Below are 15,511 nucleotides of genomic sequence, written 5' to 3' on the forward strand. Positions count from 1 at the left end.
GAATAATAGAACAGTAATGATACAGATTGTGGGGTCCCAGTCCTTAGGATGGGCACATAAACAATAGTCTTTGTTTGCTACTCAATATACTAACTGAACATATGAAAGGGCTCATAATCTTATTGGGATAACACAACAAAAATATACAAAAGAAGATTGAACAAACATACCACCCTCCCTCGATGCTGTGTCTTAGCAATACTATTTGCCTAACTTGGAATTTCTTTTGCCAAGCTATCTGCTTGTTTCCTAGTAATCTATCAAATCTATCATTTTTTGTTTTCTTAAGCTTTCCTTGACTTCCTTAAGAAGCAGAGCTGTGTAGTAGAAGACACAGTATTTGGGTTGATACAGAACTGGGTTTTAGTCCTAGCTGGGTGACCTTATGTTTCCTTATTGCAATATGGTCATACAACCCTCTTTCGATGGTATGTCAGAGCGTTGCTGCTCTGTGTTAGAGATTCCGTGTGCAAGTGGCTGTATTCCCCAACTAGGGATTTAACCTGAGCTGTCAGCAATGAAAGTGTGGTGTGGTATCTTTTAAACAAAAAATTAATTTACTTGGCTGCACTGGGTCTTAATTGCGCCCTGTGGGATCTAGTTCCCTGACCAGGGATGGAACCTGGACCCACTGCATAGGGAGTGCAGTCTTAGCCAGCGGACCACCAGGGAAATCCCCAAGTGTGGAGTCTTAACCACTGGATCATCAGGGAATTCTCAGGATGTTATAACCTCTTGAAGAGATCACAGGCTTAATAGTGACAGGAGTATGTGCCTGGTAATATATTCAATCCTTTACATACATTATTGAATTTTCTCAGCAGTTCAGTGTAATGTTTTGTCATCCCACTTGACAGATGATAAAATAGATGACATGCTTAAGGTCACAAAGCTAGTGAGTAGTGGAGCTGTATTTTTTTTTTTATATAGTGTAAAACCATCATAACTCTTCTTGCCAGGTGTTGGGTGTCTGGGGAGTGAGAGGGAGCCACCTTTCTCCCAGCTGTGGCCAGGGGATTTACTCCTTTCCCTGGCCCCTGCCTTGACTCAAGCTGGAGGCAGATCAGCCCCAGACAGCTTGGATGGGGCTTCACTGTCCTGCAGGCCTCCGGGCCTTCCTCTCTTCATTGTCTCATGCTGCCAAGGTTACCAAAGGCTGTCCCTACCAGTAACACCTTTGCAAGGAGGCCTGCCAACAGCCAGGAGATCTGATCTCAGACTCAGAACTTCGGAGGAACCCCCTCTTCTTTTTATGCATAAGTGGGGAGACACTCCAGGGACCAAGCACAGTCTTGAGATTACATAACATGTCATTCTGAGTATGACTGGAGGAATCAGCAGGGTGTCAGTTTCCTTAGATAGTGTTCCTATGGCAACCCCACATCCACCTGGCTTTCTCAGCTCCTGTCTCAGGATCTTCCTTTCTAGAGGCAGCAGCATCTAACCCTGAGAGGGAGGGAGGGTGAGGTTGTATACATTCATGCTCCCCTGCAGAAAGCTCCTTTAGTAAATAGCTTCCTTTCTAGAGGCAGCAGCATCTAACCCTGAGAGGGAGGAAGGGCAAGGTTGTGTACATTCATGCTCTCCTGCAGAAAGCTCCTTTAATAAAATAGCTCATTGCAAATGGTCCCATCTTGGATGAACATAAAGGGATTAATTCACTGCCTCGTGATGTGTGAGTGAAAGTTCACTACCAAAGTTCAATCTACAGTATCTCTTTTAATATACAATAACCTTGTGAGATGGGTATTCTTACTCCATTTTGTGGATATGTAAATATGGTTAGGTAATTTGCCCAAAAGCAGTATCAGAGTTTGAACTCCTTTTGCTGTGACTCCAAATATCCTTTACTCACTAAGCTCACTGCTTTTCAACTGAGAACTGCCCAGGTTCAGAGAAGTGTGTCAGTGTAAAATGGTCAAGGAAGTCTGTGAGGTAGGTGAGGGCTTACAAGACAGAAATGGGGAGGATACGAGCTAGGGTGCCCGAATCGGCAGAGCCCTGGAGTCTGGAGCTCGCACGGGGTGTGTTTGGCCCAGTCAGAAGACCTGCCAGCAGAGAATGCCTACTGAGATTCCGGTTCAACCTTGGGGAAGGGGAAGTGGCAGGTGATGTTGGAGAGTTAAGTTGAGCCCCACCAAGCAGGCAGCAAAACTAAGGCAGACGCCAAAGTCTAAAGCGTCAATACACTAGCGTAAATGCAAGTGCTCTGAAACTCAGGAGTAGACAAAGGAATGGGGGTGGTTTCCTCCAGAACATGTTTATTAAAACGTAGATCGAGCCATTACACACCCCACAAAACGCCGAAGAGCTGTTGCTTTAAGAGGCGCGAGTCTTCCACATCACGTGACCTCTGACGTGACCGAGCCTTCTACAGCTCCATCACGGTGGCCAATCGGGTAGTGGGAAGCTTCTTTGTGGGCAGGAACTCCTGAAGGCGCTCGCCGATTGGCTGCGTTCGTGGAGGGCGGGGCCTGATCGCCGAGAGAGGGAATTAGTACGAGCAGGGTGAGTAGGGGTCACTGCCGCCGCTACCGTCGCCGCAGTCACCGCCACTGCCGTCTCGGTAACCGCCTTCGCCGTCCCTGAGCCATCAGGTGAGCAAGCCCTCACAGAGCCGTCCCGCTGCAGGTTGCGCGCTAACCGGCCTGGGCGCCCGCTCCGCTGGGGGCCCGCCCCCTTCGCCGACCACGTGACCCCAGTTCGGTAACCTCTGACCTCCTCCTCCCTGCCCCCCCACCTCTCGAGCTGGGATGAAGCGCGGCAGGGTGGGAGGATGCGCTTCACGGAGGCCGGCAGAGGTCAGTTCCCACGCCTCCTTACCGGTGTGGCTAGTGGCTGAGGATGTGGCGAGGAGGCTGAGTAACTGGAGACCTTGGTCAGAGCCGGACTTTGTGGGGTGTGATGTGGGCACGTAATAGGGAAACTTCCTTGGCGCCTTCCGCGGGCAGGACTTGCTGCTCCTACTTTACAGGTGGAGAAAGGTTAACAGCCATTGGCGGGTCTCCTACGCCAAGTCTCTGGACTAGGAATCCAGGCCTTGCTCCCCACACAGTCCGCCGCTCCTCATGATTAGGATGAGAGTTGAGTTCTTGCTCCCTTACCTAGGTAGTGCTGGCCGGATGATCTTGGGAAAGTCATTTAACATTTAACCACTCAGCTCTGATTGTGAAATAGACATTATGTTTACTTAATACCTCTCTCATTGTTAATCCAGACAAAATGAGGTGTAAGCCATATAAAGCACTTAGCTCAAAGCTTCAGGCATAGTATATACTGAGAAAAATAGCGATTGTGTGCTCACCTTTTCAGCAGGTGTTTACTGAGGGTGTGTTATGTGCAGACACCGTGCCTGACGCTGGGGATGCAAAGGTGAGCAAAAAGGCATGATCCTTGCCAGCATGGAGCTTACACTCTACTGGGGAGGTAGATGTTAATCAAAAAGTTATACAGGTATATAATTACAAACTGATAACAGCTTTGGAAAATAAAGTCATACATAGCACATGGTGAGGGTCTGAAAAGACTTCTCTGAGCAAGTGACTTTTTTTTAAATTTTAAAATTATTCATTTATTTATTTGACTGTGCTGGGTCTTCCTTGCTGCATGGGTTTTTCCTTGGCTGTGGCAAGCAGGGGCTACTCTCCTGTTGTGGTGCATGGGCCTCTCATTACCGTGACTTCTCTCGCGGCAGGGCACAGGCTCTAGGGCTCACAGGCTTCGGTAGCTGCGGCTTGTGGGCGCTAGATCTCAGGCTCTGTAGTTGTGGTGCACGGGCTTAGTTGCTCTGCAGCATGTAGAGTCTTCCCAGACCAGGGATCGAACCCATGTCTCCTGCATTGGCAGGCGGATTTTTTACCACTGACTCACCGGGGAAGCCCCCAGCAAGTGACATTTGAGACTGAGATCTGAAGGAAGGCCTCAGAGTTCACTGGACAAAGGGGTTGGGGTAGAGGAGAGCGTTCTAAGTCCAGGAAACAGTGTGTGAACATCCTGAAATAAGGTGTTTTTGAGGAAACAGGAATGCAGAACAGTTCTACAGGAATGCAGAACATAAGCAAGAGTGGAAAGAGATGTTTGGAGATGTAGGCACAGATGCGGGGCTTTGGAGCCATGGCACAGGTTTGTTTTTTATTCTAAAGGCAATGAGGAGCCATTGGGAGAAATGCTGCCTGGAGGCCAGGTAGGGTACCCACTGGATTTAGGGACCTGGAGGTCATTGGTGACCCACTGGGCCTTGTCAGAGAGGAGTGCTGGGGCAGAACCTGGGCGGGCCACTGAAACGGGGACCTCACTGCTGTGGTGCTATTGTCTCACTGTGGCCCGTATGGGCCAACCTTCTAAGTATGTGTGTTGTTGGAGTCAGTCACCAGCTGCTGTTTTTCGTGGGTTCTTATTCTGCCGTATCCTGTGAACAGAAGAGCAGGTTCCTGCTCTAAGCCTCTCAGCCACATTGGGGAAGACCAGACACGGGCAAAAAGCCCAACTACTGAAAGCCTGACAGTCCCAGATGGCATAGGGGCAGGAAGACCTCACAGGACAGACTGGATCTGCCTTAGGAAAGAGGAGGGCATGAACAGCAGGAACAGCTCTTGAACAGCTCTTGAATCTGGAACAAGAGCAACAAGATTGGTTTGGAGGGCCTTCAGTCAGGCTCCCGGGCTCAGAGGGAGACAGGGCTGCCCTTTCCCACCTCCCTTCCCACCCCCAGCTCCACTGGGGCCATGTCGGAACGAGAAGAGCGGCGGTTCGTGGAGATCCCTCGGGAGTCCGTCCGGCTCATGGCAGAGAGCACAGGCCTGGAGCTGAGCGACGAGGTGGCGGCCCTGCTCGCAGAGGACGTGTGCTACCGACTCAGAGAGGCCACCCAGGTACACTCCCCCTCCTTGTCCCTCCCTGGGACTGCCCTCTCCCCCAAGGGTTTATTCACCTAGTATCTGTCAGGCCCCTCCTTCGTGCTCTGCATATAGCGGAGGCAGTCCCTGTCCTCTCCAGGGCCGCCTCCTAGGCAGCTGGGCTTCCAGTGAACCAGGCGCCTGCTGAGCATCCTCTCATGCTCCTCACCACAGCCCCGCTGGGCAGGCCAGGCAGGTTCATCGTCACATCCCCCATGTGAGAAACTGAGTTATAGAGAGGGCATGTGACGTTGGGAGTTGTTTGCCACGCCCCGTTCCCTGTCCCCTGACTCTGTTCCTCCCCTCGCAGAATAGCTCTCAATTCATGAAACACACCAAACGGCGGAAGCTGACTGTCGAGGATTTCAATAGGGCGCTCCGATGGAGCAGTGTGGAGGTGAGTGGGGCACAGGCTGCAGAGGGCTCAGCTGGCACGAGCCTGCCTACGCACCCGACTCAGGGCTGGCCACACAGCGAGACATGAAGCCCCAACGCACACACGAGGGAAGGTCACAGCCACCGCAGCACAGGTGTCACGCCCAGTCCCCCAGGGCCAGGAGTTCAGACAAGCAGAGGTGGCCACGGAGGCCCGGAGGCTAGGGAAAGCTTCTTGGAAGAGCTGGCACTTGAGCTGAACCTGCAAAGGAGGCCAGGATTAGACTCAGTTGCAAGAAGAAGAGGCCATTCTGGGTGAGGGAGCAGCCTGAGCATGGGCGTGGGTGTCAGAACATCCTGCATGGTTGTTCCTGGGCAGGAGGTCCAGGGAAGAAGATCACGTTTAGAAGAGAGGAGCGTTTTCAGAGCTGGTCTCTGTGGGGAGGATCAGCAGCCTGAGGGTGGGGTTCAGGGTCCCTGCAGCTCCGTGAGGAGGGACCACGTTCTACTCCTTGACTTAGTGAGCACTGGTGCTGCAGCCAAGTTCCCAGTGAAGGGCCTGGAGTCCCAGGCATCCCCCTCTGCTCAGGGCCTCTGGACTCCCCGCAAACATAGGCTCTGGGCCTTGGCTGGTAGCACCCCACTTACCTCCCCAGATTCAGCCTGCCCCCCAATCCTCTCTTCACTCAGGCCGTGTGTGGTTATGGATCTCAGGAGGCGCTGCCCCTGCGCCCCGCCAGGGAGGGTGAGCTCTACTTCCCCGAGGACCGAGAGGTGAACCTGGTGGAGCTGGCCCTGGCCACCAACATCCCTAAAGGCTGTGCTGAGACGGCCCTGAGAGGTGACCGCTGGGGTCCTCCACGGGGCGGGGACAGGAGCTGGGCTGTTGGAGGAATGGTGATGGGCTGGTGGGTAGGTGGGGCAAAATGCAGAAGGGTGGGTGGTGTTACAGGGGCAAAATCCCGGGCTGACCCACCTCTCTGCTCTGGTTCTAGTTCACGTCTCCTACTTGGACGGCAAAGGGAACCTGGCCCCTCAAGGATCGGGTAATGGGTAGTACGGGGAATGGGCCCTCTGCTTGGAGTTTCCTCCCTTAGGACTGAGGGTGGTGCTGCTACCCCTCTGAGGCCTCATCTGACAAGTATTTTCTGGTGCCTGCCTGGTGCCAGCCCTGAGTGGGCACTGATCCCTTCCCAGAGGCCTCAAAGTTGGAGATGGGATCCCAGGCCTGTAACCAACCATGACGCCGTGTTGGATGTTAGTGCAGAAGTCTGAGCAGCTTACTGGGGTCCCTGAGGTGTCACACTTCCAGGGTCTGCTGAATGGAGCTTACAGAGCCTGAGGCTTAGGAACTCAGACCTTGGGGACTAAGCAGGAGTCTGCTGGGCAGAACTCAGGTGGGAGGCAGCTTGCAGAGCTGGGCTGTGGAGAGCTTGCAAGGCCAGGGTGAGCAGGCTGCTCAGAGAGGTTGGTGGCTCTGTGTTCTGGGAGGCCTCCCTATCTGAACGGGCTCCTATGGCAACGGGGGTTGTGGGGGGCGGGGAGCAGGCAGGGAGGCTGGGAGAGGGCTGGCCTCACGCTGACCGCCTTCTGCCCACCCTCTCACAGTGCCTAGTGCTGTGTCTTCACTGACCGACGACCTCCTCAAGTACTACCAGCAAGTGACTCGGGCTGTGCTGGGGGATGATCCACAGCTGATGAAAGTGAGCAAGCGGGCCTGAATTGAAGCTTCAGGGCCAACCCTCAGTCCCCCATGGAAGTCCTTCAGAGGCCTGCTTCCTGTTCTCTGCAGGCTGGCTGATCTGGGTGGAAGCTGCTCTTGGTGGGGGCCGTGGTGCTCTGCGGCTGGCCCTTCTCCAGCACTGCTCCCCTTCCTGCCCCAGTAGGACCCCTGTTCCTTAGGGAATGGGCAGCTCTGCAGGGTCCTGTGGAGGGTGGGGACAACACAGGTGGTCAGTCCCCCCACACCTTAATCCAGAGCCCTGTCTTTGGGGTGTCTGTTGACCTGGAGCCATGTGGGGCATCCACCTTGTGCCTTTCATCTGTCTGGCCTCCAGAGGAGGTAGAGGGAGCCTGGTGAGGGTGCCAGCCAGACATCATACCAGCCCTCTAGGGCTCCACAGGGCCCCTCGGGACACTGCCTGTGCCAGGCCTCTTCCACCAGAGGCAGAGGAGGGCTGGTTTGGTGGTCTTGACCACGTGGCCCCTCTTGTTTGAGGGGTTTACATCTTCTGCGTCTGGGTGCTGCTGTTATTTCCCTTGCAGAGTTAGGACTGCTGTTACTGCACTCTCCTGCCTTAGGAAATTTGCTACTCGTCCCCAGACGCAGTGCATGTGGCTGGGCCTGTGTCTGGGAGCTGTTCTCTGCTTTCACAGTGCCAGAGGCACTGGGAGGGCACAGGTGGTGGAGGTTCAGGCTAAGACAGTCTTACTCATTGACTCTATTTTTTTCTGCTTATAAAAGTAATACCAGCATGTGTTTATTATAGAAGTACTATAAAACATACAAAGTAGAAATTCTGTAGACCCACCACTCACATTTGTTTTCTGTGTATAAACTATCATAGTTTGCTGTCAATTGAAGTGGTATTAAACTAAACATCTGGTTTTAGAATAACTGCTTTATTCAGTTGAAAATGTGTTGGACATTTAGGTTATATACAGTTCAGTTCAGTCACTCAGTCGTGTCTGACTCTTCGCGACCCCAGGGACTGTGTGGCGTCGTCCATGGACTGTATGGACGCCAGGCTTAGGTTATATTCAGCTTTTTATTATTATAGACAGTGTTATGTGTGGATATGTGGGTGAGTGGGTTTTGTTTATAGTGGGTTAAATTTGTAGAAGTGGCATTGATGAGTCAAAGTATGAACATTTAAAATGTTAATACATAGGTGCCAAGTTTTCCTTTAAAGAGGTATCAGTTTATACTTGGGGTGGGTGGACCAGGGCAGCATGGCCCCTTCTGTTTCAGGTTGCTCTCCACGACCTGCAGACCAACTCCAAGATTGCAGCGCTCCTGCCATACTTTGTTTACGTGGTCAGCGGGGTAAGTGACCAGGCTGCAGCAGGGGTGGGTCTGTGGAGGGGTGATGATGCCACAGGCTGTAGGGCTCACGGCAGGTGCCACCAGACTGGCAGGCTCTCCTGCACCTTCATGTCCCCCTAAGCACCCTTCTTCTCCCGACAGGTGAAATCTGTAAGCCACGACCTGCAGCAGCTGCACCGGCTCTTGCAAGTGGCACGGAGCCTGGTTCGGAACCCACACCTCTGCTTGGTGCCCTATGTCCGCTCCCTAGTGGGCAGCGTCCTCTACTGTGTCCTGGAGCCACTGGCTGCCTCCATCAACCCGCTGAATGACCACTGGACGCTTCGGGATGGTGCTGCCCTCCTACTGAGCCACATCTTCTGGTAGCCACCTGGGCCCAGCGCTGATCAAGGGTGGGACTGTGGCAGAGCTGAGTGGCTTGGGGTGGGAGGTGGGGTGAAACTTCTGGCTTTAAGGCCACAGGTTGAGAGGTTGGGAGTGTCTTCCCTCTGATCTTCCAAGTTGTTGTGCTTGGGGTTTTATAAACGGGTGACAGAGACGCCAGGGGTTTGATCCATCTGCCCTCAGGCCCTGGGCCCAGCTGCCTCGTTCATTTACCCGGTGTGCCGTACACATGCTGCTTCCTGTGTGCTCTGCCTCGTTCCCCTGACTGAATGTTGCTCCCACAGGACTTATGGGGACCTTGTAAATGGCCTTTATCAGCAGATCCTGCTCTCCCTGCAGAAAGTCTTGGCGGATCCTGTGAGGCCTCTCTGCTCTCACTACGGGGCTGTGGTGGGGCTGCATGCTCTTGGCTGGAAGGTGAGGACCCTGGCTTTTCTCACAGAACCATAAGAGCTCCTGTTTATAGTTATAAAAATAATCTTTCTTGTCTATGAACGTGTCTTCTTTCTCCATTTTTTAGGTTTTGCACTGTCTTTCAGGATCCTTTTGTAATTTTCCCTGAAGAGAACCTCAAAATAACTTGTTTACTCCTAGGTTCTTGCTATGCTTTCATACTGTTGTAATGTCTTTTCATGGTGTTTCTTACTGGTGTATAGAAACACAACTGATTTGTGTATTGATTCAGCTACTTCATTAAACTATCATTTTTAACTGTAGGTTATTTTGGGCTTTTAAGGTAAATCATACCATGTGCAAATAATGATAGCTTTGTCTTTTTTAAACCTAATGCCTTATTTTTTTTAATACCTTTTCCTCTTTTGGCCATCCCACATGGCTTGTGGGATCTTAGTTCCCCAATCAGGGTTGGAACCTGAGCCCTTGGCTGTGAAAGTGCAGGGTCCTAACCACTGGACCACCAGAGAATTCTCAAACCTAGTAATTTTTTATTTTATTGCTAGGACCACTAATATCATTTGAAATATGTTGATATTGGGCATCCTTGTCTCATTTCCAATTAAAAAAAAAAAGTACTAACAATAACCTGTCCTGTTTAGGCTGACGTTTACTTTGTGTGTTTGTAGATACCTTTCTCAGGTTAGGGGAATTATATTCTTAATTATTTATGTTAATTTTATCAAATGCATTTTCTTTATCTTTTTAATTGATTCTAAGGTTTCCTGTTTTATCTGTTAATGTTGCTAATTGTATATATAGGTTTTCTTTTTTTTTGGCTGTGTCACAGCTTGTGGGATCTTAATTCCCAACCAGCGGATTGAACCCCTGCCCTAGCAGTGAAAGTGCTGAGTCCTAACCACTGGACCACCAGGAATTCCCCATACAGATTTTCTAATAGTAAACTATCTTTACATTTCTAGGATAAACTCACTTTAGTAATGGTATAGTCTTTAAAAAAATGCAAAACTTTTATTGGAATATGTTTTTTATATACAGTTGGACTTAAATGATTTATCTGTATTTATGAATGAAATCAATCATGTACTCTTCGCATATGGTTTTAGTATCAGGGTTATACTGGTTTTATAGAATAAGGTGGAGAAGGGGTTATTTTTTATACTTTATATTTTTAAGTTTAATTATGTTTTATTGAGACACTGTTCCTTAAATGTCTGTAGGCTGACTTTGTAAATTCTGGCATGCTGTTTTGTGGTTGTATTTTTAACTAACAGTTACAGAATTATTTCAGTTTTCATATTTCTTGAGTCAATATTAAGTTATATTTTTCTAGGAACTTGAAGTCTTAATTGCTTTCCCCCAAATTAATCACAGCATTTAAAATTACATAATCAGAGTCCAGATCTCTGAGCTGTTGTTTGTTTTTGTGCAAGTGGTTTGAATTGAGTTCCAGTTTACATGTAAGCCAGGACGGTACTTGGAATGTAGCAGTTGGCAGCTAAATTTCTCGTTAGCAAGGGGCATTACTTATATACCCTTCAGCCCTCAGTGCATATGTCAGTGATCGTGGGGTCACTTTATATTGTTTGTCTGTCTTTGTACCTGATCTTTATTCCCATTGCTTAATTAAGGCTTGGGCATTCAGGAGGTTCCAAATAAATGCTAGCTGAATATGCCAAGCAGGGAATTTAGGATTCAGCCCTGTCGAGAACCAGAGATAAAAGTAGATCTTTCAGAGGAATGGTACTTGGTAAGCAACGAGCCAGAGGCACTCACTGCATTCTTCTCTCCCATCCAGGCAGTAGAGAGAGTCCTGTACCCACACCTGTCCACTTACTGGACAAATCTGCAGGCTGTGCTAGATGATTATTCAGTATCGAATGCCCAGGTTAAAGCAGATGGGCACAAAGTCTATGGAGCCATTCTGGTGAGTGCCAGCCCTTGCCATCCTCTCCTTCCTGCATCAGCTCAGCTGGCTTATTTTAGAACACTAGGCCCAGGTTCCTTGTATCCTAGTCCCTCTGCTCTTACAGGTGGCTGTAGAGCGACTGCTGAAGATGAAGGCCCAGGCAGCAGAGCCTAACAAGGGTGGGCCAGGCAGCAGGGGGTGCCGGCGCTCTGACGACCTGCCCTGGGACAGCCTTCTCCTGCAGGAGTCTCCCTCCGGGGGCAGCGCAGAGCCAAGCTTTGGGTCTGGTCTCCCAATGGCTCTTGTAGGTGTGGGGCCAGAGGATCCTTCCCCTTCGGTGACCCTGGCGGACATCTACCGGGAGCTCTACGCCTTCTTCGGTGACAGCTTGGCCACTCGCTTTGGCACGGGTCAACCCGCGCCCACGGCCCCGCGGCCGCCCGGGGACAAGAAGGAGCCGGCCACCGCCCCGGACTCGGTGCGGAAGATGCCGCAGCTGACAGCTAACGCCATGGTCAGCCCGCAGGGCGACGAAAGCCCCCGGGGCGGTGGCCCCCCGTCAGCCTCTGCGCCCGCCGCCTCTGAGAGCAGGCCGCTGCCCCGCGTGCACCGGGCGCGGGGGGCACCCCGGCAGCAGGGCCCAGGCACCGGCACCCGCGACGTCTTCCAGAAGAGCCGTTTCGCCCTGCGCGGTGCCCCTTACTTCCGTTTCATCATCGCTGGGCGGCAAGCAGGGAGACGATGCCGCGGGCGCCTCTTCCAGACTGCCTTCCCCGCGCCGTACGGGCCCAGCCCGGCCTCCCGTTACGTGCAGAAGCTGCCCATGATCGGCCGCACCGGCCGCCCGGCCCGCCGCTGGGCGCTTTCGGACTACTCGCTGTACCTGCCGCTTTGACGGGGCTCTCGCTTTCGCCTCTGTAAATAAATCCCGCGCCCGGAAATGACGTTTCCGCGCCCGTGGGTCGCGCCGGATGAGGCGGGGCTTGGTCAGTTGGCTCCTTCGGCGGCGCTTCCTGGTGTTGGGGAAGTCATGGCGCTGCCCTGGTTGCAGCGCGTCGAACTCGCGTTCTTCGCTACCGCCTTCATATGCGGAGCCGTGGCGGCCGCGGCGCTCACCCAGACCCAGGTGTGCGGTTGCGGTACGGGGCCGGCCGTCAGGTTGGGTAAGCGGGTAGCAGGCACAGCCTGAACCGGAGAGGCCGCTGCTGTCCGGCCCGGCTGAGTTCTGGCGCGCAGCTCCTCGGAGCTAGTCGCCCAGGTGAGGCCGGTCGCCGGCGGAGATGCATCGGCGGTAATGACGCTCTATGGATACATCTGCCCACAGATTGTTACCTTGCAGAAGGAACGAGTCCTTGGGAGTGTCTAACAGCAGATAGAGCCCGGCCGGGTAATTCCTGCTGCATGACCTCACCCTGGCTGTAAAACAAGTTGGACCAGGCCCTTTTAAGTCAGACACTATTGTGTTGAGCCACTGAAAGAAAGCATAGTGTAGTAGAAATGAGCAAGCTACCAAATGGTTGCAACGCAGTGTCTTATGGCAAACCAACCCCAGCCAGGCCATCATGTTAATAAAGAGGCTCGTTTGACCCCTGTAAGTAGGCACTATTACACCTATTTTATAGATTAGAAAACAATTTCTGTACGAGAGGAGGAGACCAGAACTTGTGAGGCATCTCTGAAGCTCATTGTATTTTATAACCACTGCCGACTTGATTTCCCCACCAGACCCACTCATCTACTGGCCCAGAAACAGGAACTGACAGTAAGACACAAAAAACTCCTTAAGGGTGGCCCTGGTCTAGATTGTCCCCAACACCTGCCATGAATTTGCATTCAGAGGTACTAGCCTGAAATCTAGGACTCAACAGCTTCTCTCCACAGGGCTCCTTCAGGGGCAGCTGTCCTCTGTATGGCGTGGCCGCCCTGAATGGCTCCTCTCTGGTCTTGTCCAAATCCGCGGCCCCATCCCTCTGCTCCTTCGTGGCGGGGGCCTCGGGCCTGCTGGCCCTCTACTGCCTCCTGCTCCTGCTCTTCTGGGTCTACACCAGCTGCATCGAGGGCTCCCACAGGTGACTGCCGGCTCTGAGGGTCAGGGCTTGAGGTGGGAGGTGGTCCCACTTGAACCACAAGGCTTATTCTCTCCTTCCTCCTAGAGGCCCTATTGGGCTCCGCTTTGCACTGGCCACCTCAACTATAGCCATCTTCCTGGTCTTAGTGTGTGCCTGTATCCTTCGATTTGGCACCAGTTCCTTGTGCAAATCCATCATCTCCCTGAACATGACTAGGTAATGGGAAAGGGAGGGAGTCTGGTTGGGGCTGTCGACCTTCCCTCTGCAGAGTATCCCATACTCCACTTTTTATATCCCCGTCAGTTCTCATCTCAAAAGGGCACTGGAGTGAAAGGCTATTGAGGGTGTTATCTCCCCTTTCTCACGACTGTCTGTTTGACCTCACAGCTGCTCTGATGCCCAGAAAACTCCATGGATACCCCCTGGAACCGCTGTGCAGTTTTACTCCAACCTACATAATGCTGAAGTGAGGTCCTGGGATAAGAAAGGCTGGGTAGAGACTGAGGGATACACAGATTCGTGTAATGAATCATATAATACCGAGGGATACACAGATTCGTGTAATGAATCATATAATACCATCTGTAGTTTTAAGAGGGCTCACCAGTGTACTCTGAGCTTGGTCCACCCGTGAGGGGCTGAGGAGCTAAAGGCTTGACAGCCTGACAGTGAACAGCTGAGTGGTATGTGGGTGGAACTGGATTCAAGATGGGCCCAGTCCTCAAATTCCTGTCCCTGTCTCCCACAGACTTCTTCTTGGGTGAATCTGGTATTGTGGTGTGTGGTCTTGGTGCTCCAGGTTGTGCAGTGGAAGTCTGAAGCCACCCCAAACCGGCCTCTGCAGAGGGGGAACTCAGAGTGGAGCTCTGAGACAGATGCTCTTGTTGGGCCACGCCTTTTCCATTCCTGAAGACTAACCAAACAGTACTTCTGCAGCCAGACTCCATGCCCAAGTGCCTGTAATCCTCTTGCCCCGACATGGCTCTGATTATGTGGAGACCCTTAGTTTTCCCTCCAGGAGGGAACCGTGATGACACCTCTCTTCCTGTAGCTGTTTTTGTACCAGTATTATATTACTTCCTTTCCTCATCTCAGCACTGAGTTCTTGGTGTAAAGCACTGTAGGTAGGGTGGAGAAGAGTAGAGTGAAGGCTAAACAGATATGGGTCAAAAAATTCAAGAGGTACGGGCAGGTAGCTGCCCTTGGAACGACTGCTCTTTTATTTGCTGTTAATGAATTCTGCCCCCCGCTGTGTGACCCTGGTTGTCACTCCATCCCTAAGGTTCAGTTTTTATTCTGAACCTTAGTGACCTGATGGCACCTCATCCCTAAGGTTCAGTTTTTATTCTGAACCTTAGTGACCTGAGGTTGCTTCTTCACAAGCTACGGTAGGCACCCACAGTGTTGTCAAAAAGTTTCGTGTTGGGGAAATGTCCAGCTTTGTCCAAGAGGAAGTAGAAGCGTCGGCCCTTGACTTTCAGAGGCAGCATGGCAGGGACTTCTCCCCGGTGGGCCATGCAAGATACTTGGTTTAAGGGAACCGTAAAATGGGCACCCCAACCAAAGGGGGCATGAGTGGTGAGGGTCACTTGCTTCCCTCCAGCCCGTAGCATCACTGAGCGCACAGAGCGGAGGGAAAAGAGAAGACCAGCACCGAGTACCAGGGAACCTGTAGGAAAAGCAAAGATTTGGGCTTTCACTGGAAAGCTAAGCAGCAACCCTTTCAGTGCCCCCCGAATAAAAATAATTGTGATGGTAACGTTTACTGTGTTCCTCTTATGCCCCAGTCATATATTGGTCATTACTTCCAACAGCCTTAATAGATACCCATCCCCAGTTTAAAACAGGTTCCAGAGTAAGGGTACTAACTTGCTCAAGGTCCCAAAATAAGAGAGAGACGGCAGCTTGAACCTGCACAAGGGCTTGGCGCTCAGGGACTTCCAACTCCAGTGTACCGCGCTCCTACCCACTCCTGCTTATCCGGGAGGGTCGGGAGCCCCTTACTCTTCTTGCCCAACAGAGAGGATTGTGCCCACCCTCTTCGACCAAGCTGGGAAGCTAGCCCACACTTTACCGATGGCACCGCAGCCGACGGCAAGGCCGTAGCGCCAGAGTGTTGAGCGCAGGTCCAAGCGGCCATGGTCTGGGGACTCGGCGTCTGTTGGACGAACCGGGGTTGGGGGACGGGCCAAGGAGGCAATGGCCAGGGAAGCCCAGAAGACGCCCTGGCCAGCGCAGAACAGCCCGAGGACGGCGAAGAAGCGGCCCCGTTCGTGCTCGAAGAGCAGCACATCCCGTGGCGGAGCCGTGTCATGCAGGGCCCGGCGCGCGGGCAGGGAATGCAGCGCTCGGAACATCAGCACAGACCACCGCCGCCCGGGCGCCGCCATGGCGCTGCGCGGAGCTGCTTCCGGGGCGG

General features: G+C 52.3%; 3 protein-coding genes across 7 annotated transcripts; 2 read left to right on the top strand and 1 right to left on the bottom strand.

Moving 5' to 3' along the window:
• The first annotated feature begins 1,686 nt into the window (after window positions 1–1,686).
• Window positions 1,687–14,851, top strand: TAF6L (TATA-box binding protein associated factor 6 like). 5 transcript variants are annotated; one of them, XM_040256065.1, is made up of 17 exons: window positions 1,687–2,597; window positions 3,313–3,372; window positions 4,712–4,871; window positions 5,206–5,292; window positions 5,961–6,111; window positions 6,266–6,316; window positions 6,879–6,973; window positions 8,242–8,316; window positions 8,458–8,678; window positions 8,985–9,117; window positions 10,913–11,041; window positions 11,148–12,149; window positions 12,905–13,092; window positions 13,177–13,308; window positions 13,480–13,558; window positions 13,841–14,398; window positions 14,460–14,851. In XM_040256065.1, exons 2-12 carry the CDS (start codon window positions 3,365–3,367, stop codon window positions 11,916–11,918), a joined length of 1,881 nt encoding a protein of 626 aa, XP_040111999.1. In that variant the 5' UTR covers window positions 1,687–2,597; window positions 3,313–3,364; the 3' UTR covers window positions 11,919–12,149; window positions 12,905–13,092; window positions 13,177–13,308; window positions 13,480–13,558; window positions 13,841–14,398; window positions 14,460–14,851. The 5 variants fall into 5 exon arrangements, with proteins under 5 accessions (XP_040111999.1, XP_040111998.1, XP_040111997.1 ...); XM_040256064.1 differs by having other exon boundaries at window positions 3,316–3,372; XM_040256063.1 differs by lacking the exon at window positions 1,687–2,597 and adding an exon at window positions 2,722–2,801.
• Window positions 11,478–14,851, top strand: TMEM179B (transmembrane protein 179B). The gene is made up of 6 exons (XM_040256070.1): window positions 11,478–12,149; window positions 12,905–13,092; window positions 13,177–13,308; window positions 13,480–13,558; window positions 13,841–14,398; window positions 14,460–14,851. The coding sequence occupies exons 1-5, from the start codon at window positions 11,964–11,966 to the stop codon at window positions 14,000–14,002; spliced, it is 747 nt and encodes a 248-aa protein (XP_040112004.1). The 5' UTR covers window positions 11,478–11,963; the 3' UTR covers window positions 14,003–14,398; window positions 14,460–14,851.
• TMEM223 (transmembrane protein 223) lies at window positions 14,451–15,504 on the bottom strand. The gene is made up of 2 exons (XM_040256071.1): window positions 15,167–15,504; window positions 14,451–14,761 (listed from the first exon to the last, which is right to left on the bottom strand). Exons 1-2 carry the CDS (start codon window positions 15,480–15,482, stop codon window positions 14,469–14,471), a joined length of 609 nt encoding a protein of 202 aa, XP_040112005.1. The 5' UTR covers window positions 15,483–15,504; the 3' UTR covers window positions 14,451–14,468.
• Window positions 15,505–15,511: the final 7 nt, after the last annotated feature.

The sequence above is a fragment of the Oryx dammah genome, unplaced genomic scaffold (assembly GCF_014754425.2).
Source record: "Oryx dammah isolate SB20612 unplaced genomic scaffold, SCBI_Odam_1.1 HiC_scaffold_15, whole genome shotgun sequence".
NCBI lineage: Eukaryota > Metazoa > Chordata > Mammalia > Artiodactyla > Bovidae > Oryx > Oryx dammah.